This window comes from Onychostruthus taczanowskii, unplaced genomic scaffold (assembly GCF_017590055.1).
Source record: "Onychostruthus taczanowskii isolate IOZ18803 unplaced genomic scaffold, ASM1759005v1 scaffold48, whole genome shotgun sequence".
Lineage (NCBI taxonomy): Eukaryota > Metazoa > Chordata > Aves > Passeriformes > Passeridae > Onychostruthus > Onychostruthus taczanowskii.
Window position 1 is genome coordinate 5,325,280 of NW_024502347.1, and position 27,634 is coordinate 5,352,913.

Sequence of the window (27,634 nt, forward strand, 5' to 3'; positions counted from 1 at the left end):
TTCTGTTTTATCAGTATTCATCCTGAATGTTATGGTACTGCAAATAAAGGTGCTGAAATTATATGGTGGAAGTCTGAATACCATGACAACAAAGTGCCTTAATTATAAGCATTTCAGAGTATTCTATCAATTTAGAGAGAACTAATAATGAGTCATTAGTGGTTTAGGAGTATAAAATAGAAATTTTTTTCACCTCCTTAAACAACTTATTTAGCTAATTTGCTCAATTATTTTCAAAAGGTAAACAAAATTTGACAAAGTAATTCCTGCTAATAACCAGAAAATAAATGTGATTGGTGATGTCAGGCAAATAAAATGGGCAAATAGAAATTTTGACCATTTTGTATTATCGCTGCTTCACTTCATTTAAAAGGACACTCATGAAATTTAGTTGCATCAAAAACACTATCAGAATAATTTTTCAACAAATGAGTTTTCTTTGCATGAGGCTGATAATATATGGCTGGCTACTGCATAAAACGTGTAATTCAATACAAATATTTCTGTTAGTTTTGTTTGGTTTTAGACAATAGGTGTGTTGTATTTCAGATCGTCTCAGCATGAACCCATATAAAAACTCACAGAGCTGAATACTCCACTGCTGTGGATCTGTGCTTTGTAGTTCTCATGTAGCTGGCTGGTATCAGACATTTTTAAAAACTTTTTCTGATGATAGTACTGGTTTACTCCAGCTTTACCCAATTATAAGTGAATATTCGAAGCTTCAGAGAATTAATCCCATAATTTGGAATTAATACCAAGAGGAAAATATCTGGACATTGCAATACTGCTATTTAGCATTCAGGCTTTTTTGGTTCTGCTACTGCTATTTAAAGAGATGTATGGTAAAAAATTTGTTTAAAAAATAATAATGCAAATCAGATTATGTAAATTAAGCAGTTATGAAAGGACGTTTGTAGCTTATAAAATTTAATTCCGTCTTTTGAAATTTTCAAGCAGGAGCGTTACAGTAAATGATGTAGAATTTAACTCAGAGAATGGGATTCATCTGCCTGAATATAACATCCACAACTGAACTGGTTGTGTAAAGTTTTCTTTTTTTAATCAGTGATTACGTTTTGCTTCATCCTGAAGTAGATATTTAAAATACTTCAGATGAATAGCATTCTGCAGGTGCACATTTCTTTCCAGTGACAGTGAAAGGAGTTTAAAAAAATGAACTCGGGTGCAAGAGTAACTTTGTAAAATTGGCTAAAATGAATCTCAGCATGCTCTTTTGCAGCCTGTTGTTCACCTGCACAAAATAGCATTGAAAGAACCCGCTCTTGATTACAGTGGGGTTATTTCAAGTGGGAATGCTGAGTACATCACAACAGTAGTAAATTTTAGTAAAACAAGGCAGGTAGAACAAAGGAGCATCTTTCATCATTGCACAATCTCAGTAGTCTATTTCTGTCACAGTATTTGACAGAATTAAATGAGCAATGCCTACCTTTTTCTGCTTTTTAACAATTCAGTAAATCATCAGATTTTATCTTTGTTTTAATTCTGCTTTGAAATTGCATGGTTTAATTACTCTGCTTGAATTCAAAATTTTAAAGCCTTTCTAAGCATGCTCATTACTAATTGAACTTAATTGTTGCTTTCTGATCTGGTGCCTTTGCTGAATCTAGGGACACAAGTTCTTACTGCATTTTCATCTGGAGTAAAAGTTGTCACTGAAATCATGTTGGTTTATATGAGTAAAATCTTACAATACACCTCCACCTCTACAGTTAAGGAGTGCAAACTTCAGTCACTGTTTCTTTTTTATATGCTAACATAAAAAGAAAATGCATTTTGGCCCACTTTATGAGTATTTTTCCTTCATACAGAGAACTAAGCCATTGTGATGGTATAGTTTACCTAAACATTTTGTCTGACAGTGAGCATGTGAAGGAACCATACTAACAAATACCCTATTCCTTTTTTTTAGCAACTCTAACTTTGAGAATACAATGTCACAGAAATATAACAGCACCAACATTTGGATTTATATAAGTTTACATTTTCAGGAGATATTACTATATGCCTAGTTTTACTTTCAGAGTTACAGAATGTAAGGACAGTTGCTCTCCTGGGTGGATGTTCCTCCTTCATCTTGAAGTTAAAATACTGTTACTTGTGGTAGCATTGCTTGTTCACTTTCACACTTATCAGGAAAGTGTACCTGTGAAAGCAGGAAAATTTTCCCACTGACAAAATAGAGCCAGTCCAGTTCTGTTTGTATCAACCTTTCTATTAACAGATGGACCAATTGCCATCTTTCATATATACATGCTTGTCTTATGTTGGTTACTCCCACAAACCATTTAAGAATCATAGATTTCTTGTTAATCTTTATAAAGGACTGTGTTTAATTGTTTAATGTGGATATTTGCTGTTTCATGTGTATGTTGTAGAATCCTTGTAAGTATTCCTAGAAGACACTGTTGTTAAAAATCTTCAGACTGTAAAAAATATTCATGCAATGCATCTGCTCTCATTTTATCTAGTTACTATAACTTGGATGATGTGAGCCATGACACTATGAATAAGTACCTCTCAAGCCTTGTTGAGAAATCCCTGTTTGATTTGGAAGGCTCCTACTGTATTGAAGTTGGGGAGGTAAGACCAATCTGTGCCTTACAAGATTCAGTGAGATACACGCTCCTAGGAGCTGTGAACAGCAAGATACATACTCCTTGATGGGAGATGTTACAGTTTGTCTGTGTTAGACTTATTTGAAAACTCCTGTGGCTAAATTATAATGCTAAATTGTTTTTTGTGTTCTCTCTTAAAAGTAGTCTGAACATGCTTCAGAGTTGTGTAGGAACATGTTAGACTGAACCTCTTGGGAGCTCTGTGTGTTTGATTCTTCTTCTCGCAGGACAATCGCAGCATTGAGCCGCTGACGTACGGCCGTATTGCCTCCTATTACTATTTGAAGCATCCAACTATTGGGATGTTCAAGGATCAGTTGAAACCTGAAAGCAATGTTGAAGAATTACTCTTAATTCTGACAGTAAGTGCTGATATTTCTTAAAAATACATATTTTCTATTCTTAAAAACACAAGTATATGAAAAAATATGCAAAATAAAGAAGAGCCTTTCTCTCCGATCTCAAATTTAATTTTTTTTTTGTTTTGAGAAACATACCTGAATGATTTTTGATGTTTCAAGTGTTTCATCTTATCAGTACATCAAAATTACTTTATACAGTTATTTCTGTTCTTACATGGCTTTATAATGTGCAGGATCTATACAAATGTGATGTTTGTGTTTTCTAAGTTGAGTATATTACTAAACTGCCATAGGATTGACTGCTTACACTAAATCTGTAGCAGGACCATCACTTTGTCCTGGGACAATCTGGAAGATACAGCAGCTTTAAGGAGTAGGGGAAACATATGGGAAACACCTCCTTCCTAAAATGTCTGCTTTCCCTTTTCCCAGCCACCTCGCAGTCCTTGAGGTCATAACCTGCAATAACAGCATCTTCCACAGTTAATCTAAGTGTGCAGAGAAGTGCAATGCAAGGCCAAAGGCACCATGTATGATGCACTGTGTTAGTATTACATTCTCACCATAAAAGAATCAAGGTTTACTCCATTTTCCCTTTTAAGTACTTACCGAGTTACAACTACAGATTTTCCTTTTTCAACATGGTGTAATTCTACTTCTATAAATGTATTTCAAATCAAGAAGTGCCTGAATATTATCCAGGAAAACTTATTTCTACCCCTATATGATTATAGTCTCTGCTACATTAAATATGTTATATAAGTGACCCAAGTTCAATAATATTCTAAGTCTTACCTTCAAAATTTGAAGTCCTGTCTTACAGTATTTATATATCTTACTTTTGTATTAATTATTGTTTTGGCATGCTGCCAAAACATCTCTGAGGAGAAATATAAGTTAAAATAGTGCTCTTCAACAGTTTGCAACTCAACAAAACCTGATCAGCATTTCATGAGACTAGGAAAACCACTTTTCTAGTACAGAGACTTTTCTTCCTGATAAATTTAAAGCACCTGCTGCAAACATTCAGAGTGTTACAGCTCAGAAGTAAAGGCCACAATAATCTTTTGTAATGGAAACTGTTAGACAGCCTAAATAGGGGAATTGCTATCACTGACCCTGCAGTATCTGTTGTTCTGCTGCCAGAAAACATTGCAATTACACAAAATGAAATTCAGTGTATTCAGGTGAATTCAAAATGGTAATCATCCACAATACCTTGATATGCTGTATGTAAAATAACTGAAATTTTAAGAAGAAATACCCACATGTGAACAGAAGTTAACTAATACAGTGCTGAGTATTCAAGAAGAGTGCTTTACTCCAGCTGCTGTCTCTTTAAAATCTCCTCTCTAGTGAAAATTTTCTGCACCTAGACATGTCAGGATTTTTTTTCCAGACAAATTTGTTAAGGAAAGTTTGAGAATATTAGCAGAGATGGCATTTCATAACACTGCCTTAGCGGATGACCAGGGTGTGGGAGAGGAATGATGGAACAAGAACCTACTGCTGCCTGTTTGAATTTGTCTATTTGAACTGTGTGCATTAATTAATTGCAAAAGTAACTGGCAAATATTTCTATTGTAGATGAAACTTAGGACCCTAATGTTTGGTAGAGATTGTAAAATTTTAAGTTCATTAATCTTGCTTTAAATTTTTCTGATTTTTAATTTCCAGATAATAAAGTTTTGTAAGTTATCCATTTACAATCTCAAGAGGAATGAGAGTAAAAATAAAATTACTTAGGGGTCAAAATGCACCACATGTATAAATTTTAAAGATGAAAAGCATTTATGAATGATGGATGCCATTAGAGCTGATAGCTCTTGCTTTACTTTTTATGTAGATGTTGATTCTCATAATTACTAGTGGAACTACTATTCTGTCTTGTTGAAGGTGCAAAATGCAAGGGTTTTTTTCAATGTGATGTAGTATTGAAAAGAAATGCCATTTCAACAGTTACTGCCAAGGATGTTTTTCCCCCTAAACACTGTGCATTAATGAGTTTTATAATTGCAGCAGTTGCTTCACACCTCTATTGTTAACCAATGACATTACATCTGCCTCACTCCACTGTTGCCCTCCTCCTTCTTATTGAAGCATTTAGCGGTTTTGGCAATAGGGAATTACATGGCATGGGGTAAGTAGTCTAATTAGATATAAGTGAAAATCCTGAGGGAAAAGGATGTTTAAAAAGTAATTTGAAGAATCTCTTAATGATGCTGAAACTGAAAGCTGTAGCTGTAGTACAAAAAAGCCTGTTACCATTACAAAAATGATTATAATTGTGATTATTCTGCTGATTACTGTTTTAAAGTTTCAAATTTTGAACTGTGTTTTTTGAAAATAACCATCCAAACATTTCTCATGCAGTTGCAGGACCGCATAGATGTAACACATTATTAGTTGGAGTTTTAATTAAGCTTACAAACCTTTAGATATTTAGGAGCTTCTGATGTATATAAGGAAGGCAGATGTGAACAATTAGAAGAAAGTAAATCCTGATTTTGCTTTTTCAAATGGGATATATATACCAAATATATAATTAACTTGGAGAGTAGCAAAAGTTTGTTTAAAACAAACCGTGGAAAAAAGCAAGATTTTGTTCAAGAATTCAGAAATTTAGGATTGTATTAATGGAGTTAAATCTGAGTTTTACTAAGGGATTTTGAGTTTCAGATTGATATTTTTGCATGCTGAATGGAAGTGTTCAAAATTCAGGGTTGATCACCAGTCAATGATCAAGGAATCTTTACAACTCACGTGAAAAAGTAGTTGTGAGTCATCCAGTTTGTAGTGTTGGTGGATCTCTCAAAAAAGACACGTAAGAGCAGGATTTGTTTTCACTTAGTGGAAGACTACTCATAGTCTTCTCCAGTATCTGTTTTTTTCTCTGCTTTTATATTGTCTTTTCATTTTGATCATCTGCCACAATTTTACCAGATCAAATAAATTTTTTTCCCCATTCTGGTGTAGGGGTTGAGTATTCATAACATGAACAGGAGCATGCCACATGGGAACAGCCCAACAGTAATGTTGGAAATATACAGTAATAAGTGATTCAGATAGGTAGGTGAAAATCCCCTTGTGCTTTCCCTGCTCCTCTCAGTAAATCTGTACCTGAGGTGCTTGAGCTGTCTTGGGTTTGCAGTTAGCAGGTGGAACTTCACTTTCAGTTATTTTTGTCACTGGCTTGTACTAGTGGACTGATGTTTTGTTTTTTTCTGAGAGAAAATGTTTGATGTTTTTCCATAGAGCTTTCTTTAAAGCTTTCCTAACCGTGCTTAGGCAGTGGTAATCCAAATGAGCTTAATCACTGTTGAGTTATGGTGCTTCTTGCATTAAGTATTATTGATGAGAAAGTGTTCATGAATTATTACTGACAGGCTGGATTTCCCTGAGGTGCCTAAAGACTGTTTCCTTTAATTCTGATAGTTAGGTGCAGAGATTAAAAAGAGGTCTCGGTAAAAAACAATGATAGATACTTTAGGGTAATTCTTGTCTTTTTCTGCACAAATGTTTTTAAAATCAAATAGTAATTTGTTGTACCTTGAGGAAAGAAAGTCTGTCTTTCTGATTGATCAGGAGTGTGACACCTGGATCCACCAGTTTCATGATTTTTGGTGATTTTTAATTTATCTTGTTATCTGGTTAATATTTACAGAGCAAAAAATTTGTCATACCTGTCCATACCACACAGTAAAGGGGAGAACATCATTCCCATCTTTCAGCCCTTGTTTTATCTCCATGTTGTCCCTGATTTCTTTTTTTTTTTGTTTTTTTTTTTTAATTCTGCCTACAAAAGAGAACTGGTTGGTTTTCATGTGCCTACTGCTGTCTGTCATGTAAACTGTTAATAAGAGAGGGTTTTTTTTTCCTTAGAAAAGGGTGCTTAGAGAGAGAACATGGTATTTTTGTTATAGTGGAAGATCTGTATCTGTCTTTCTGTGATACAAACATAGACATAGAAGTTTGGTCTCCACATGCCTCTTCTCTTTATTTCTTTCTGAAAATAGATAGGGTGACACTGGCTTGTATTAGACTAAGTAATTTGGAATTAGCAGCAGAAAATCTGTCAATGTTGGAATCACAGTCTTGGAAGGTATAAGGAGGAACATGAAACAGGCACTCTCCGTTCAAGATACATAGACAGCAAATGAGTAGAGTTATCAATGCCTTATCTGTCTTTCATTACCTGGTAGGTATTTGTACTATGGGAACCTAGATAACTCAATTAACCTGTAGCTTTATTTCCTCTTCATCATTGTTGGCAATTTCTATTCCAACCAGGGAAATATGCAATTCTTTGTGAGTATTTACACTCTCAGTCTAAAATAATTTTATTTCTGTATGGGGATTCTGTTGCTGATTTGGTCTCCTTTGAAGGGGGTGCAAAGGTTTTTGACTCCGTGATAAACCATCTTTTCAATAGGTTTCCATTTAAACACCAGGGAAGGAGGAATTAATGCCTCACAAAAATACTGTCAAAAAAAGAAGCTGATGAGATCTGTTTTGTTTAGTACTTTCCCTGCAAGCCATAGCAGAAACATTGTTTTTAGGAATTTTTAAGATATTATATAAAACTGGGTCTCTGTTCTTTAGTCATTTCAGAAAAAAATCAGATCACTCTTCCTAAGTCAGTCAGTGTTTACAGTTAGTGTGAAATTACATTTGCATTTAATTTAGAAGGAAGTAAATGTGCTGCTATGATTTTCTTCCAGGCATAAAAGCACAGCAAAACTATATTCATTAAGTTATTCTTTTTTAATATGGCATTTCAGCATCAATAATTGAAGTATTTTATAATGTAAAATTTATGTCAGATGGAAAGCAATTTATTACATGCTAGCCTTTAAAGAACTTCCATGTCTGATTTCACATCTATGGTAAACTCAATAATATGAACATTGGTGCTGTGGCCTCAGCCATTGTTCATATTTTAATAATAGAAGAAATATTTTTGTGTATTTTTAACAGAAGAAAACTGTTACCTCCTACAATTAAATCTTTTCTTTACAATAAATCTGTACCAAGGACTGATCAATACATAAAGTTCATCCTAAACACAGACATTCCCTGGATAATTGACTTAATTTTTGTATAGTCCATATTCTCTGGATTTTAACATGTTAAAACATTTGTGCTTCAGTTCCCACTTGAATCGTGTAGATGGTATCACACTGTGTTTAATAGTTTAAATTTTAAAATGATGTAGGGGTTCATGAAAATAAAAAATACTGCAGTGCATTTCAATAGCATCCAAATTTCATCATCTATATCCAGTATATTCAAAAATATCTTGTACTTAGCAGAAAAAGTACGTATATGGATACTCCTCACGCATTTAATTAGTCTTGATTTTTCTGTTGTTCCAGTAGATGGAGCAGTTTTTAATGTTGCTGTAGTACTTGAATTTAGTAATTTTTTTCTAACATCATGACACAGCTGTTTCCTGGTCTTCTTTTTCCAAATGATTGTTTGAGCTTTAGTTTGAAGGCATAATATGCTGGCTTTCTTTCCAGGAATGCACAGTCCATTAGTAAATCAAGGTTAAAATGCCCACCAGTGACAGCTAACTCAACATGGCATAAGTCTTCCATTTTTATGGCATCAATAAGAAAGAATTACAGTCAAAACCAGAAAATACAAATCCTTTCCATCTCCAGTATACATGAATTTCTGACCTCCAATTTACAGGTCTCCTTTTTTCCCCATCAAATCTTGTTATTTAATATCTGTCATTATATGCCTGTTGGAAAAACAAAAACAAAAACAAAACAAAAAACAAAAAACAAACAAACAAATGAAGCAATACTCACAAATGCTACATTAAAACGTATTTACCTATTTTAAAGTTGTAGCTAAACATTTCTGAAAAACATTTGCCATGACAAAAGCCATGAAACAAGAACTGTTATCTTGGATATAATATAGGGGGTTTTTTTTGTTTTATTTGCTCTGATTGCAGTGCAGCATCCAAGGGAAAAGTTTTTGAAAGTGTATATAGCTGTGGTAGTAGAAAGCAGTAGCCTCAGGCTATATCTCCATTTCAAACACCTGCTTTAGTAGCTGTTTTTGCCAGAAAAATGGGGAAATAAATTCCTTTACCAGGATGCAGTTATAGCAGCAAAACACTGGTGTATACAAATGGAAAGTATTCTGAGAGGCAGGCAGACAGGAGCACTGTCCTGGTCTGGTGAAGGTGAACATTGGCTGCCGTCTCTGGCGAATCAGTGTTTGCCTATGGTAGAAGCAAGTTCAGTGATAGCAAGCTTGGCTTAGCTGACTGCTCAAAGCTGCATGCAGTTCAGCCATGGACCACTTACTTGTTTGTCTCTTTTAGCACAAGATTTCATTTTTTACTTGCTGCTTGACAGAATCGTAGCCACCGTCGTGCAAGGTTTCAAATTATGCAGAGTTGTATGCATGCAAAGTGTTCATACAGGAGCTGGAATGGCTTTTTTCATTAGTCATGTCATGTGGCTGTATGTTTTCAAAAAGACAATATATTTGTTGAAATAAAGTATGTGTTTGTTGGAACAGAACTGAAGTTCTCAACGGCATCTTTATTATGGTAAAGCTGCATGTTTTATAATCTGTAAGGCTGCTTTGAGCAATGGCTGTGTGTTCTCATGTCCCAAATGCTCCAGCAGGAAGTCTTACAAGCTCAGTTTGTATTCAGAAAGTCAGTTCAAGTTCTACCTGCTTTATTCCTCCCAGTTTGTAATTGAAGCAGGATAAGCAAATTTAGGCCTTCTGCACTCTGCTGTTCTTTTGTCTTAAATGGCTTCTAGATAATGCCTTTGCCTTTGATAGATTTATACAATTGTACTACAAGTTGTAACAGTTAACAATCATATTGGTAACTGTGTTCTCATAGAATACAGTTCACTTAAAGACACCAACTGGGCCATACAGACTGCTGTGTAAAGGCACAAAAATTCTTTTCTCTGTCAGCATAGAAAATATTGCTTGTAAAACTCTTAAGAGGATGATATTGTAGTTTGTTCTCTGGTTTGAACAGAAACTTCAGGCTAAGGATTGGTTTGGCTGAAATGATTACATCATACAAGATTGATATCCACCATATATTGTTCCTTTAGCATAGCAGTTAAAGAAAAAAAAAAGAACATAAGAGGATTACTGATCAGTCATTAATGAAGTATCTAACACTTGTATTTTCGTATTTGCATTTAGATTCTTTCTTTGTCTCATTTTCTTTTTAGTTTTGTTCCTGATGGGGGTCTGTCTAGCTTCAGAAATTGAATTTTACTTTAAATGTTGATGTTATGTATTATCAGATGAACTTTTAAGAAATTGACCTCTGCTATTTAGAAATATTTAAGAAATAGGCCTCTCCTATTGCCTAATATTTGGAAGATGTTTTATTTCACAGCTACTTAGGTAGGCTACCTGTAATGTTAGAAGAAATTGCAGAGGGATTTTTGCTACCCAAAGGTCTTAGAATTTGAAAAAAAATGAAAGCATTTGAAAAAAATTTGCATATATATTTGGAAATTTCTTGGACGATGGGAAGGTTACTTGTAGAGAACAAATGGTTACACATTTTCTTCACCTCTGCGACTTAATAAATATAAGACAGGCATCAAGCAAAGTATTAGAATTGATGTGTGGGGAAACTGTCAAAGTATGCACTTTTGTAAGTACTTTTTACTGGGGTAGTGCTCAAATTCAGCTTTCCTTGATTTATAGTAGGCCATTGTCCTCTTTCCATGGAAGAGTCAAATCAGACATCACCAATTTGATTGGGCTGCCCACATTCCAATTTCCACTTCCACCTCCTTTCCTTTCTATCATCCAATGGAAAAGAGTAACAAACCAGCAGAGATTACTTGAACTACTTGTTTTCAGAAAGAGGAAATATCTCAAGTCTATTCCTCTCACCTTATGGGGTGAGAAAACAGCTAAAATTCCTCTCCCAACAGGCCTCTTAAATATTCCTCTGGGCAGGATGTCACCATGTTTGCTTACGAAATGGGTGCATGCATGTCTCTCAACAAAAGATTTTTAGGTACAACCAATGCATACAGTATTAGGAAATTTTATCTTAAACATATTAAATCATTGAATGCACAGTATCTTGAAGGTTCAGGAGATTAATTTCAACTGGTTTATCATTTGCTTAAGGCAACAAGCAATTATAAACAACATGATGTGTAGATAATAGATTATTTTTTTCTTTTGTATGTGATGGTCTTCATATTTACTATATGCAGTCATATAAGATGCTAATTTTTAATACTTCTTTAGCTATAAGAATGCATGTTTGCTTTCCCTTGATTCACACAGAACAGATGGATGCTTGACTGCCTGCTAATCCACAGCTGGAATGGTTTCAGCGGTTTCCACGTTGCTGGGTTAGAGTGGCTTTTCTAGTGGACTGAGAGGGCAGCAAGAGAGGGATATCATTATTCATCAGTATCCCAGTGGGATCGCTGCCAGCAGAGATTAATTTTTTCTGTTATGCTTGTAAAACAAGCTCAGGTGGAGTCTCTAATCCTCAGGGCACGGGTGGCAGATCAAGGAAGATGCTACAAAGCTAGTTAATTTTCAGATTCTAGGGGAAACAGAAGCTCTGTTAGATGTATAAATACATGATTGCAAATTTAAGTAGCTCAAATCCAAATGGGATCTTTCTAGACATCTGGTCCTGAAAATCTTTGTTTCTTTGTCTTTTAAAAGAAGTTCTTAAAACTTTATGCCAGTGGCAAAATATCTTCAACTCTCTTTATCATCAGTTATCATTCCACTTTTTTTTTCATATACAGAGCTCACCGTGTATTTTAGATGACTGCCTTTATTTACATGTAGGCAAGACATGGTGCATGTCTGTGTAGGAACCCTGAGTTTACAGTGTTTTCACAAATTTGTGTGCAGTGACAATCACCAAGAAAAATTACCACTTGCCATCAAAAAAGGATTAGATTTGCCTTAGTAATGCATGGTGGATCCTATTTTGGCAATGGCATGTCCTGTTAAGGTTCACTGTGGTACAAGGGCATTTTTCCCATGTTATTCTTGGTATCAGACCTGTTGTCATTTGTAACAGAAATGTTGATAGAGCTCAAATCAAGCATCCCAAAACACTCACAAGTTGTCTATTTGTATAATAGACTTCACACATTTTTCCTTTAATGACTTTTTCGTTTCCTCAGTAATTACCCTTCTTTCTCACCCTTTTAATTACCAGTGTTTTCTATCTATGTATTTCCTTGTAGCTCTTGAGTTGTTCAAAACATTGGGTTAGATTTTCAGGCAATGTTAATTCACACAGTTACACTGAAATGAATGGAGATGTGCCAGTTTTTATCAGCAGGGAACTACCCTTATTGAAATTTACTTGCAACAGCTGTCATTTCCTCTTAGAGTTGTGGGTTTTTATTATTACATTAAACTATTTTCATTTAAAAGTGCTCAGAGTGAGACCAGTAGCACTGGCTTGCTGAAAAGACATTGCGCATGTAGGCACCTTCCAAGTTTCCCATATATTTCTGCCAGTTTGTATTGTTCTTCTGTTATTCTGGGCTTGAGCCTCTCTTGAACACAGTCTGCTACTCATTTCACCACATGATGACAGGTATTCACGCCTGTGAACTTTCTATTCCCTTTTGTCTCTGGTCACATAGTAGTCTAGATCCGGAATTTAATCCAGTACAAAAATGCAGCAGTGTGCGTTTGTGGCTCCCCACTAGGGGACCTGCCACAGGTCAGCAGATTTGAAATCTGGTTTTCAGCACACAGAGCTTTTACAGCTTGCCATTAACATATACAGTACGTAGGGGCCCCATTTCTCATAAAGAATTAGCTGCGCTTACTCCTGTCTCCATGCGGAGTGGCATTAACTTAATGCAGAGATCTGTTAACTTCTTCCCTCGGTCTGGGCTCTGCACTGAAGGATCCCAATGGAGGATCAAAGCCAAAGATGGAAAGTGACTGATCGCTTTCCCAGGGAAAGCTGTGTGCCAGGATTTGCTATTCCAGTTTTTATTGCTATCATCATCTCAGTCAGCAGTTGGGCCAGCTGATACAGCCAAGCTCAATTTCAAAATGCGGACAGACATCCAAATGGATCTGAAGTTGAGTTCTCGTGACAATGAGACTTTTGAATGTATACTCAGAGAGATTTTCCCAGTTTCCTGTTAGCGGATTACTGAGTTCATGCACTGAAAAGCTGTTCTGTAGTAGTGCAATACAATTCATTTCAGTACAGCCAAAACCAGTCAATTTTAAATCTTCCCTATAATATGACTTGAGATTACAGGGAAAGTAAGCAGTGGGTCACTGCCCCATCTAGATTTTAAGACTAAAAAAATGGAGCATGATAACACATTCAAAATGTGCAGGTTTGAAGCATTCTCATGAGAAATACTCAGCAAAATCAGGCATTTTGGAGAGGCAAAAACTCTAATATACCATTTACAGCAATAAAATGTAGTAATTCTCTCACATTATGAAAATTCACTTTATAAATGGAATTTGTACCATTCCATTTATATTTATTTGCTGTGGTCAAAGTATCTTATTCTAGGTGAATAATGTGTATTCAGTACCAGATGTTTGCTCTTATTTTTGTCCTAATTTAGTCTTCTTACGCATTTACTTTTTCGTAAACTGTGCAAGTATTACAGGAATACTTATAAGCAATAATTTAACTTAAAAACCTAAGAGTGAACTAAAGCCAGATCTATGAAAGTTGTACAGGCTTAATACTATAAAAGTACCTATACATTCAGGGAAAAAGTATTTTTAGAACTGGTTTTATTAGGACTGGCCAGAAAAAGTAAGACTGAATTATGACTGTGACCATAACCTTTTTGAAATAAGGAATGTGAGAGGTAGGACTTAAAACCATGAATTCATTCCTTGTTTTAGTAAAGTATGTAACTTAAATAGGAAAATTTCCTGAAATAGAATGGTTCTATGAGGATGTTTTTTAACATTAGTAAGAAAATTACAGTGATTGTATTATCTATTACTGTGTCTTCCCCTACACTGAAACTCAGCTTCTCTAATATGTTTAGGAAGCTAGAGGGAGGAAAAAAAAGGAAAATCAACATTCAAATTAGTACAGAAGTCCTAAGAAATTCTTTCCCATGTCAAATCATTGTTACTTTATAATAATCCTCCCCTTCCTCTATGCCAGCATGCTTGCATATTCTTTTATCAACTCCATGCTGAGGCAGAGGTCTGTAATTTAACTTTGTAGTTTAGAAGTTCCCAGATCTGCCAGGTCACTCTCTGCTACTGGTAGCTAATATTGCTGACCTCCTATTGCTCTGTGAGCAGTGGCAAAGGTCTTTCAGACTCCTGACCCCTGGTCATCAGGAATGTCATCAGCAGTTTGTAGTTTGGATGTTTTAAGTAAGAGGTGAACTTGTGAAATCTAAACCCTTTAGGGTGTTTTTAAGTGATCACTCAACTGTTTCATTGCCCTAGGTTGTGCTTTTTATGATGTCTGTAATTGTAAAATTTGTGGTGTTTATCATATGCAGCTATTTAAAAGCAAAAATCAAGCACTTGTCTATTTAAAGTTAAAAGTATGAGAATACAATTAATATATTGCATATTAACAATAATAATTAATAATTAATATCTCTAATCACTAACGAGAACTAAGAATTGTAAGAAATTCTAACTTGTATGTTCCTATAAAATATGTTTGTGGGTCTCCTGGTGGAAATGGGCCCATTAAATCATGAACGATAGTTACAAATTAATGTCTAAAACATAACAGATTTGCATAATTGCATGTTGATGGGTTTTACAAATTTCTCTCTTCAACTTCTCATGTCCAACTGGAAATTTCCAGTGTTTGTTCTGTTGAGTCTTAAATCTAGAGACAGAGCCCAGAGTAGCCCAGCCTCACTGTTTTGCTCTTCCCCAGTTAATTGGGTTAATGTTACACTTTGAATTCATACCTTTTTTTTTTTTTGTAATATATATCTATTATCTCTAAAAGTGCATTAAACACTAATTGAATAAAAAATTTTAAAAGTTTCTATTTATTTTAGAAAATACTGAGCAGGTATTTTTCCTTGGACAATGCTCTCCACCATATGCATCTGTTTCCCTCCTTTTCCAGAGGAGGAAGAGTGGTCTGATGGGGCGTTAAAGAAGTGACTGGAGCATTTCCCTATAACCTGAGTTGGAGGGGAGGGTCAGGACAGAGAGAGTCCCCAGTGAGGGCCCCCAGTGCCCAAGAGGGGACCCCCTTTCCCACAGCCAGGGAACTGCTGCCTGGAGGCTGTGCCTCTGACTCCTCTGTGCCCTGCGGCTCAGGGCTGGCACAGGGCTCTGCATTCTGCCTTTGCTCCCTGACAGCCACCAGCCCTGGAAAGGGAGGCATGGGAAGGCCCCAAGGGGAAGGAGCTGCCCTGCAGGGTTGGCTCTGAAATGCTGGATGCAGTTTGATGGCTTTGCCACATACATATTTAGTGGATGGGGAGATGTTGTACAGTATATGAAGACAAGGAGTTTATTTGTAAACATGGTGTCTGTGATGAGTGACAGTATCGTGTAGCAAATATATTTTAATCTTGCCTGAAAAGTGTTGTTGTCTTCTTTTGAACCATATTCACCAATTTTTAAGATCTCTACAAAGCCTCAGCCTGCTCTGTGGTTTAGCAGAGGCTGCCAGCCTGCCCTGAAAATCTGGAGCATTTCTTTTGAAAAGTTTGTCTTAAAAGTTTATTTTTACATGCATAAAACAGAGTGAACTGGCAGAAATTAATTTTTTTTCCCTTTTAGTCTATTATTTGAATTTTGAAAACACATGTCGTGTTCGTTCTTAAAACTTATAACTAGTAACATATGGTTGTAAGTGTCTTTTAACTGGAATATTGTCACAGACCTTTTATATCTAAGAGTAAAAAAAAAACACACGAGCATTTGGAAGTTTAAATTATGTCCCATAAAACCGAGGCCAAAACATATACGTTTAGAGGCTACCAATAAATTCCTTAAAATAGGAGTTTATAATGGAATCACTTACAAAGATAAACTTTTCAGAGCAGTAATTCTAGCAAGTACTTCTCCGATTCTGTTTCTGAATCTACATTACATTTTTGTATGAGCCGAAAAACTACTTATAAGTTAGGTCTGGTTTTTGGGTTTTTTTTTTTTGTTTTTTTCCCTCTTTTTTAAAGCTCATGTTTCCTCACCTTTATTCATTTTCTGAATATAAATGTAAGCTTGATTATCTTCTAGCTGCCTCTCAAGATACATCTGTGTAAATGTAATGTTTTTCGTTATAAATCAAACTCACACTCAAAAATGTGACAATAAAATATATTATAGATATATTGGTTAATTTAAAGAATGTTCACCGTATACACTTGTGCCATTCCTTTGTCACGTAACATGGTCTTTTTCTCTTGGGAAAATCATAGGCAAAGGAAGACTAGCTTGAGAGCTTTAGTTAACCCATTTTTAAAATTTTCCTTATGATATAGGTAACAGGATTAAATGAGATTTCTGTCAGCACATGAGTGGAGATACATATGTGTACATATATAAAAGTGGGAATAATCCCAAATGTTTTTAAGTACAGAATCTCAAGTATCCTCAAAGAAAAATTTAGAATTTTTGAATCTGATATAAGTCAGATGTTACCTAGCTGTTCACAAACTATCAGTCCTTGTTATTTCTTTATTTTGACCATGCTTCTTTTCTCTATCCTGTATTAGGGGTGAGTAGGTATCACCTAAATCAGGATTAGTACAGGTTGCTTCAAATTTTGTATTCCAGCATCTTCCTATACAGTGTGGCACAATGTGGCAGGTCTGGATGCTGCAGTAGAGTACTCTGCATCACTTTGTACAATGGATCAAAAGACAAGAGCCAATTATAGAATAATGTTACTGTTGAGCTTGTATTCACCTATGCATTTTTCCAAAGATCAAAATATGCTGTTTTCACTTGGAAAAATAAGTTGGATATTGGCATACCATTGTACTTCTGGTAGCAGAGAACAAAAATTCATAATGCATTATTAGTGTTAATTGCAGAACAGCTGTAAAAAATCACCCACATTTGTTTATTGTAGCTTATTAATACTATTCACAAATGTGTCATTTTTGCAGTACTTCTTACTATTACAGAACTATTACAGAACTTTATGTAGTTTAAATCAAGTTTCAGGTAAAAAGAATGGCATTACTGAACTAGCTAAAAATTATCCTCGTCTTTTCTCTTTTTTATGTTAGTATTTAATTTTAGTACTAGTCTGCTGCAGTACTTTTTATACTTAAACTAGCAAAATGTTCTAAGAATTCTTTTGGCTTATTTCTTTTGACATCAGAAAGAGAGCAAAATATGTTGAAAGTTTATTAAAGCTGAAAATCTGGTGAGAACCCAATATACTGATTGGGTTCACAGTATCTATATAAAGGAAAGGAACATACAGACAGTCAATTCTAAGGCAGTTTCAATAACATTGCTGAAGAAAAGTCTGCTGGTTCAACTCTGGAATGTGAGAAACTATTTTTGGTTTGGTTTAGACCGTCATTGTTACAAATTAATCAACTGCTCTTTAAAGTCTAGAACTCATTAACTTTATACGTTTTACTGTTCCCATGACTGAGCTTCACTTAAAATATTCAAGTTTGCTTTAGTAGTTCACCTTGGTTCCGTTTCTGTCTGTGGTCCGCAAGTATCCTCTCCTGCAGACAAAGTGGCAAGATGTACTTACTCGAGATTTAAAATATTGTAGGTGTAAATGTGGGATAAGTTTATAGCTCAGCTCTCATTATAAATCAGTAATTTTAGCTGAACTTCTACTTCTTGTGGGTAGAAAGAAAATCTGGGGGGGGGGGGCGGGGGGTAGGGTTTAACCCTGTGGATTCTGCAGGGCACGGTACTCACCATGTTGGATACCTTATTTAAATTTTAGTTTGGTCTGGCTCCTCAAATGCCTGATAGTACCACAAAACTGCAGAAGATATCTTTTAAAATAGTATGAGTTGTTTCCTTTTAGGGCTATTCTAACTGCTCAAATAAAGGGTGATGGTAAGCTGCATATTTGGAGCATGATGTCCTGTAGACAGGACTTTAAGATGATTCTGTGGCTGCTGTTATGCAGGAAACAGAATTCAATTACCAGAATAGCTCTTTGGCCTTGTAAAATGTAACTGTTGAGATTATGCAGGTCTGTGTGTGACATTTCTCACCGGCAGTGTGAGTTACTGTCTCCTATACGAGCGCCCTGTGTCACATGCAGGTTGAAATGTAAGTCTGAGATGACTCCTACACCCTTGAACTGATGCAGCAGTCTCTAATGCCCGAAAGGAGACATTATTGGGAAAGTCCATCACAGAAATGTAGGAGAGAGAGATGTGACATGACTACCAAATACACAGTTGCAGAACCTGTAGCTAAAATTCCTGGTTATCTCCTGGTACACACAAAGTTGTGCTTAACTGTGTAGGTGCTTGTAAACCTATTATTGTACATGGCCTGCAACAGCTCTGATTTAAGGGGAGAGGAAAGGAAAGTGAAAAATGCACAGAAGTGCTGTGTGGTTTAACTATGAAGCTTGTATTAAGTTTCTTGACTTTAGAATGAAGATTAATGATTGATAAGTAGTTTGATCTATTTCCTCACCCACAGAAGTAAGAACAGCGCTCAGATATGATGCACTTAAACAATATATATTATATATTGTGCAGAATAGTTGAAGCTACAGCCTTTACAGAACAGATTGAGATTTGCCATGAAAAGGAAAACTAAAATGAAAAAATATTGAGTGAACAGCAGGGCCCATTTGAGGTGATTACAAAGGATGTTTCTTTATTCTGTCTTTTCTTATGCAACCTGAAAACAGTAGCAGGGGGTTACAAGCAGAGTTCATCACAAAGTTGTCAATCACTGTCATTTAACATTTTGCAATGGAAGATGTCTTTATTCAAGGACAGCTGGGCAAATCAGAGAAACAGATTTGCAGTTAGTAGTCTGTCCAGCCTACACTAAGCAAACAAGGACAGGGCAGACACACCGGCCTCTCACATAAAAATATAATGGACTCTGCTGACCTCGGTGCCCTCCATTCAGCTTCATTCTCAGTTGTATAAAAGCTTCACTACCCATTCTCAATTTCCTTTAATTACCTACATGATGCAGATAAGAAAATGAACCTCACTTACTTACAGTCAATGATCACAAACAGGAAATTAAGTAGGCAAGTTGTTTAAAATAAGAGGAGTGTTTTGGATGTAAATAAAACATGTGCTGGGGAAGAATTAGGGAAAATGCATTTTCAGGGGTACCAGTTGGTCTGGGCTGACTTCGCTGATCCTCCTTCTTTCTGCTACTTTAAACTGCAAAGCAAAACTAAGTAAAAAAATCTCCTTGGTAAATATTCTTTAAAATATCTTTGAAGGAGAAGCCAGTTAAATAAAGAGTGAAGCAAACATGCAGCCTTCTATAGGGCTTAAAAAGATTGTGACCTTAGGTTCAGAGAATAAATGACCACAGTTTTCACAAGAGATCTAGCAGAGACATCCAGGATTAAGCAGCAGTTGTCTTTATTCAGTCTTCACTTCTAATCTGCAGTTGAGATATGAAATAAGTTAATGACATTCTGCTTTTCTTTCCAAACCTTAAATTGTCTAATGGTTACCATTCCTTTTACACTGACATCACAGTTTAGACATAGTTTCCTTGCACCATTAAAAAAAAACTTAGAAAATTTTGTGCTGTCAGTTGTCAAGGAGTAAAATCCAGCTATCTAACTGCTTTTAGGAATTGTCAGAAAAGGTTCTGTGTCTTAGGATATTAATGAGGGGATATGGTTCATTGTAAGTCAATTAGGTAGTTCAATTAGGTGTTCTAAAATTGCCATTTTTCTTTACCTCACTGTTCACTGGTTACTGTTGTGAATATTTCATTAATATGGATTTGCAGGAAGTCTGATGAAATTGAAGACAAAGTGCAAAATATTGAATCTGTAGTTTAAGAGGAATATAAAACCCTGAACACTTTAAATTAATGGTCTCTGCTAAGCCTGTAGTTTCAAAGACATTGCCCTTCAGGCTCCCCAAATGACTTTTTATTTTATGACAAAAGAAATACGCTCTCTTAAATTACAGGTGGAAAAGACATCACATATTATAAAACTCTTGCCTCACTTGCAAGTTTTATAATTCAGAAAGATAGTTCTCACTCCAAACTATATGTACAACGTACATACACAAGAGGATTTTGTGAAGGGAAAAATTGCCAATTAAGTCACAAAACTGATTCTTTAGCCTAAATTATCATTCTTAGGATGTTTCTGTTAAACTTTTTTTCAAAGACAATGGATTTCCTGACAGGAGAATAGGCATCTCTGCCTGGGATACCAAAACAGTTGTACTTGCTCCTCTCAGCCACTATGGTGTTGCTACTCATGATGGCATTTAGATTACATGTTGGTGGGCAGCTCCTTTTTGCAACAGTGAGAAAGTTCTTACACTTTCCTTTTGGAAGGAATAGCATTAGTACTACTCTGGGACACAGAGAACGTTTTCACCACCTGCTTAAAATTTTGCACTTTGATTTGATCGCTCATCATCAGTTGCTTAGACACTGACTGCTCAAAATATTGAAAAATATTTGAAAATAAGTGTATAAGAGCTATTCCAAAGCTACTGGGTTTTGAATACCAAGAGAAAAACTCAAAACCTGAAAATTGAAAATATGAGGTTTTGACTTCTTTTTTTTGTGACCCAATGAGGTAGGATGCCTGTGGGTCATCTTCTACTACTGAATGCATCCAATGAATATATTTATTTCATGGCATTTATTTTCTTCTTTCTTCTTCTCTAATGTTAGTATCAGCTATGTGGAAGGAAAAATGTTTGAAATCTGTGAGTGTGTCAATATTTGAAAATATTATGTTAGTTATTGTTTTCCCATGTGTGATTTTGATAAATAAGTACACTTTCTAAATATTAAAATGCTGCTATTTTTGTGTTGAAATCTAGCTGTAGTAAATTAAATGCATATAGTTTGAATGCCTCAGTAAGCAGTAATAGTTATTCTGAAGTTAATTACAATGATTAATTTTTTTTTTTTTTTTAAGAATGCTGACGAGTACACAGATCTGCCTGTGAGACATAATGAAGATCAGATGAACAGTGAACTGGCCAAACACCTTCCAATTGAGGTCAATCCCCATTCATTTGACAGTTCACACACAAAAACACACCTCTTGCTGCAAGCCCACTTCAGTCACGCCATGCTGCCTTGTCCGGATTATGCAACTGATACAAAGACGGTGCTGGACCAAGCAATCAGAATATGCCAGGTGTCGTGATGCATTTCAGGATATAACTCTTGTTGCTTCACTGTTTATTGTTAGAGTGTTGCCATATTTTGGCTATAGAAGAATCTGAAGATTTCTTGCAATCTTGTGGAGAGCTGGTACCACACAATATTATAACACCTTGTTTAGGGAGGAACTGGATGCCCATAATGGTTCCCACTTTACAGAGCTGGAAGTAAACAACCTTAGAGTAAAAGACAATCATGCTCTGACTGTAGGCATCTACTGCCATATAATGACCTCTGCTTTCTTCGCAACAGCTTTTTATCTCTGTATTGTAGAGTGTTGTATGGGAATCATTCTGGCATGGCTGTGGTCCCTGCAGATTGGTATGCTGATATCCAAGAACCTGTCTCCCCTGGGAACTTCTACTTTTCTCGCAGCCAAAAGACTATAGTCACTCCCAAGCACAAATATAATGTGTTTTGAAATCTGACTCAGGATGAGATGCAGAGGTTTTCTCTAAGCTCCTCTAGCTAGTGTAAAGACACATGTTTTATGTCCCGATGATCACAGAGTCAAAGAGCAAGTTTTTAAACACAGATTTTAAACTCACCCTCAAGACTTGTGAGTTTTTACAGTTGTACTGTAGTTGCAGCCCACAGAAACTAAACCAACCATGGAGAGTACTGGTAACAAGCAATCATATGCACAGCTGCCACCTCAAAAGAATTTTAAAGCAGCAATTGGAGTTTGGGATAGAGTGCTGCCATATCTGAAAAGCTCAGTTGCAGTTAGAGCAGGAAAGGTGAGCTCTAGCTGTCACAGGAAACAGCTGACCCTCTGAGTCTCGTGGGAAGAATTCTTCTCTTTACCAGAACTGCACAAGGACCCTTTCACAGGTTCTTGAAGATCAGGCAGCCTTCAACAAACTGCTGGTTTTATGTTTCTGAGTTCACTATCTGTAAAATAGAGCCAGTACTTCTTTCTTCCTCCAGTTTTTGTTTGCTCAAATTTTAATATACTCAGTGATCTGTTTATCAACTATCAGACAGAAGCTTTGCTCTTGTTTGAATCTTGTTGGTGATATAGTAACTGCAAATATCATGGTGTCAAGTTTTTAAAACTGCTTGATGAGAAACTATTAATCAGTGTTCTACACAGAGAAAATACTGTGTGCAGTTCAGTCCAGCAATTTGGATAAGGCTCAAACTTACACTAATAAAAATAAGCTTAAAATACTAATATCAAATGAAGTAAAACTGAAATTAGGGAATGTAAGAAATAACACCACAGACATTACTGCTACATAGTCCTTATCTTGGTAACCAGCAGTGCTTGGATGCTAGTCTATTTCAAATCAAAAAAATCATGATGCTGGAAGTGTAGAAACAGCTATGCCATATATTCATTTACTAACAAAGAAAAACATCACTTGCTCAGGTGAGAAAATTCACCTTTTTTTCAAAGAAATCACATACTTAAAGTTCATTTAGATGTTTGTGGAGTAAGCATTAGGGATTTAATTACATATTTGGGGAAAATTTAAATTAAATACTATTTTCAGTAATTATTTTGTTCTGTTTTGCTAAGAAATGTATTTTCTTAATCCTGCTACTCTGTTGTTTGTATTTCAGAAACAATAGTCACTTAGAAAAAAAAATCCAAAATATTCAACAGTTCCTTTAAACTGAAGCAGAGTTCAGAAAAATGCCATTCCATATTATGCCTTGGCACTCCAACCTTCAGTTAGCTATTATATCATGTTATATATACAGTCGTCTTAAAAAAAAACCAAGAAAAACATGCAAGCACTTTTGTATTTTAAAGTTGGCACATGGTTTACATCTCTTGGGAGATTATTGGTTCCATCTTATTAGTCACGCTTTCCAAAGGGAGGTTAAAGTTCCCAGAATCTAAGCAATAGACAGAGTTACACTCTCAATACTGGTTGTTACCTTTTTCCTTAGCACTGACCTGCTGATGAACTCTGGGTCAGCAGAGGTAGAAAAAAAATGTTAGTTATGAGAAAAGGAACTGAAGCATGGAAGGATCCACTGATGAACAGATTCAGTGGGTGTTGTTCTCTGTGTGTGTGAACACACACGCTCGCTCATCATCAAACGTTAAACACAGCAGTGAGGCGGGAATTGGTTTTTTAGTAACGTTGAATTTATTTACTTACAAATTATTTTAGTGTTGAGGTTGTATAGCTAAACTTCAGATTGTGACCTGAACATAAACTGTTCTTTATGCTGGTGGGTACATGAATAACACTTTCCATATCAGTATTGCTTTTCTGTTACAAGAAAGAAAGATCTTTCAAAGAGCTTTTGTAGGTGGTTATACGGCAGGCCTTTATCCCAGGTCCCCTGCAGTGCAGATTTGCCATCCCTAGCCATGATAGGTAAGCAAGCCTCTTTCCATCACGGACTATTAAACTTCTTCAATCTTCTGTGGTGTCCATCATCTGAATCAGCTTTCCCTCCCATGACTCCTTTCCTATCCCACATGTTTCATTCTCCTTTCCACTCCTCCAACATCTTCTGGGTTTTTTCATTGTTAGTGACTTCAGGCTGAGTATTGTTATTGGTCCAGCAGAAAACCATGTTAACAGCATTACATAGGTAAATGTAGCTGCTGGATTCCAGGTAAGATTCCACTATACTTTAACAAAAAATTATGCAACAACTCTTAAATCATTTTTCCTTGGATGTCTTTAAAGTTTTGGCTCTACATTAGAATTCTCTTGTTTATACTTTCAATGTAATATTAAAGTCATTAGCATTTAACAGAATTTGAGGAGTTACAGTACTGGCTTAATAGGGGGAATGTAGTTTTTAGCATAAAAGAAAGGAAGAAATGGATTCTGTTACAGTTTTCCTGTGGTTAGCATTTGTTAGATATAGGTGGAATTCGTTATAGCAAGATAAAATTTAGTATTTATATACCTAGAATGAAATGCAGAATCTTTTCCTTTTACTGCAGAAATATGGGGAATAGCAGTATATAACCTTTTGGAATGTGAATGCCTATCTGCTCCCACTCCCATCTCTGTAATGAGTGGCCACTGAGGCATTGACTAGGCTGAAGGAACGCCCCTGCACTACACTGAAAACCTCAGGTTAAAATCTAGTGTTATCAGTGACAGGCTCACACAGATAAAGCACAGGAGGTTCCCATGGCTCAAAAAAACTGCCTCAATTACCTGTGTGACCTTGGCCAACTCATTTAATTTTTATTTGCCTCAGATACCATTAGTACAGTTACAATACACAATATATTCTCTTCAAGCCTAGCACTCTTTGTTATTTTTACTGAGAAAAGCTAGAGGTGTCATTAAGGTGGTGCTGAACACTCCAGTAGCTTCTCAAAATCAAACATTTCTCCATTTCTTTCAGGAGAATGAACATTAAATAATAAAAATTCTAATGAAAATATTTTTCTAACATTTTTATAAAATATAATTATTATTGTAAAGACTATACTCCACCTTTTTTCCCTATCTTATTTAAGAATACATGAAACTAAATCTAATCTCTTTTTTTGATTTCTTTGACAATCCTTATATTTTGTTACTGTGTATTCAGCGATCAGTTCTTATTCTGCTGTTCCAAGACTATTGCCTATATTTGCATTAATTGAAATGGATAATTGAGGCAGTAATACTGTCACTCTCAGATTCAGCAGGGCAGTCTCTTCTCAGAAATAATGTGACAGTTGTTGGCTTTGCGTTGGAATTGGCCACAAGCCTCCACTCATGCTATAATCGTTGATAAAATATTTTAAAATTGCCAGGAGTAGAACTGCCATGGAGCTCAGCCCTAACCTTTGAGAAGTGTTTACCTATGGATGTGTTAAACACATCTCAGTAGGGTAGCTGGGCATTGAGAGAAGGTGGACATGAAAACAGATTCCAAACTGCAGAAGAAAGACTACTCTGCATGGCAAACATGCCTATCCCTGTAACAAGGACCTTGTAATGCTGTCACTAATGCCCTGTCTTTCCCCATCATGTTACTCCTCTAGAGAATCTAATTTTGGCAGGAAAGAAAAATACTCTTTGTGTTAAGCACTGTGCTTCCTTAGCTAGATAGTGATGTGTATAATACTGCTTTAGCCATTCTAAACCAGTTAAAGTTGTTTCTGGTCATTTAAACTGCAACTTTTGCTATAGTTCTTATGAGAATCATCTTTGTGGTATGGTTCAGAGTTGTCAAATATTGCACAAATACGCTGCCCAATTCAGCTAAGAGCTGGCTTATGTATGAAATACTTACTGTACTAAACTGCAGCTGTGCTGGGTGGGTGTTGGTGGCTCCTCAGCAGAAGCAGTAGAACACAAAAGTATTTCTGGCCATGCAAAGGCAAAGGAGCTCATGTTGCCCTTTCGGGACTTGAAGAAAGAGAATGTCCTTTGGCTCTGCACTTCTTACCATCCCCAAACCTCCTCAGTTCATAACAGCCACTAAAACTATTGATTTGGAGAGCCATGTCCCTTGGATCTTTTGTTTTTCTGCTTATGAAGAAATTGAGAAGTTTTTAAAGGTCCTAAGAGTGATTTGGGCTCCTGTATTGCTTGTTGGTCGTGCAGGTATGCCAGCTGCTTGCTGGAAGGTGGTGGGAGTTACAGGAAAAGCCTATTTTACAGTTGTGTAAGTAAGATTTGTCCAGAAGTGTCCAGGGAAAGAGCTTTTGTGTAACGGTTGCATTGGCAACTATAAATAAATGGGCAGCTTCACTGAACGAAGGGAAGAGAATCAAATTAACTTGAGAATGCCGAGGATTACTCAGAAACAAGTGAAGAGCAGAGGCCACATCTCTTCAGCTGCTACACGTATTCTTTGTGTATGCAGTGATATTCCAGTGATAGCACAATGTTTGCAATTTTACTGAAATACCAGCTGCTTTTATGGCTTTATGGCTATTATTGCACATTAGGAGTGTGGAAATAATAGAATAATCAAAAAATCTTGCCGTGCTTATACTGTGTGGCAACGCTCACTTATAGATACTAAACATAAATGGATCATTTTGCAGGGAATGTGTCTGGACATGTTGGGCTGGAAATGCTTCCTGCTTGTGTTGTGTAGGTAGATATGTGGGAGAAGGGAGGGTTACCTTTGTGGTGCTGGAGTTTTGCTTGCTGTGGATAATCAGTGATCTGGTGTATGGAAGCACCTTGGTGACGGTTTAATGATGATTTGGTGCTGCTTGTGCATAATCCCTCCCCCACCCATGACAAACCTTTTCCCAGTTGGGGCTGGAGGAAATGAGTAATGCTTAACCCATTTGTGTGATCAATTCACTTAAGCAGCTACTGTGAAATGTTAATCACAACTTTAATTTGTACTGCATTAGCATTTTGATTAACTTGTAGGCTTGCTAGCACACTTGAAGCACTTTTACTCATAGTTACAGCTCGGAAATGACTTTTTGATTAATTAAGTTTGTTAGACAGCAGCTGAGCTTCCTGAATGCTAACCTTAAGGGGCTGAAAGTTCAGGAGAAAGTTACTGGGAATAACTGTTGCTGTTGAAAAGGATTCTTGTGAAAACACTCAAAAAATTTTGATTATTGGCAAAATATTACATACCTACTTTGAAACTAACTCTAAACTGTAAAGAGGACAGATTTATTATGAGAAAGATGCTGTGTATCTTTCATGGTTTTGGTAGATTTGTGTAATATTTGAAGCCAGCATTAAGACATTGTTTATGTTAGAAAATCGGGATTTATTACAAAGTGATTCTTATGAAAAACATTTTTTCTTTTTATGGTTCACTGGTATAGTAGAAAATATCAATTTATTAATCAGCAATTTGAAAATAAATTGGCTATTGGGACTCAATGAGTTCTGAGTGTGGGGTTATGTCCTACCAAGTTTACATTGCTGGTATCCCACTCTGTAGCTGCTTTTATTTCTGCAATACTATTAAAAGAAATCAGTGAGAACCCAAGGGTTGCACTCCACTAAATGTAGACAGTAAATGGTTTGTCCTTTCTCCAGTTTTGCAAATACTAATAATGTTACTGTGGAAGCTAAAGGATGAATACAGGGATAGGAATCTTACAAAGCAGCTAGGAAGGTTGTAATTTGCATACATCAGTGAGACCTTTATGATGATGGAGAATGAAGAATTAGTCTCTCATAGGGGGTAGCAGAGCATATGGAAGAGGAGACTGAATATGCTTGTAAAAAAAGATGTGAAGAGAAGTAGGATACAGAGGGCAGTATAAAAGGAGTGCCTCCTGAATAGGATTAATTACAACTTATTCACTATATCTCTGATGAAGTACAGGGAGGATGCTCTGTAGGCTGAAACCACGCAGCTGTGCAAGGGTGATTTAATTGATCTGAAAGAACT

General features: G+C 36.0%; 1 protein-coding gene across 1 annotated transcript in view; it reads left to right on the plus strand.

Moving 5' to 3' along the window:
• Positions 1 to 27,634, plus strand: part of ASCC3 (activating signal cointegrator 1 complex subunit 3) — a 252,629-nt gene that overhangs the window by 207,645 nt on the left and 17,350 nt on the right. The window contains exons 35-37 of the mRNA XM_041414871.1: positions 2,496 to 2,607; positions 2,870 to 3,004; positions 21,084 to 21,308. Coding sequence (XP_041270805.1) covers positions 2,496 to 2,607; positions 2,870 to 3,004; positions 21,084 to 21,308 — 472 coding nt within the window. The remainder of the gene's footprint in view (positions 1 to 2,495; positions 2,608 to 2,869; positions 3,005 to 21,083; positions 21,309 to 27,634) is intronic.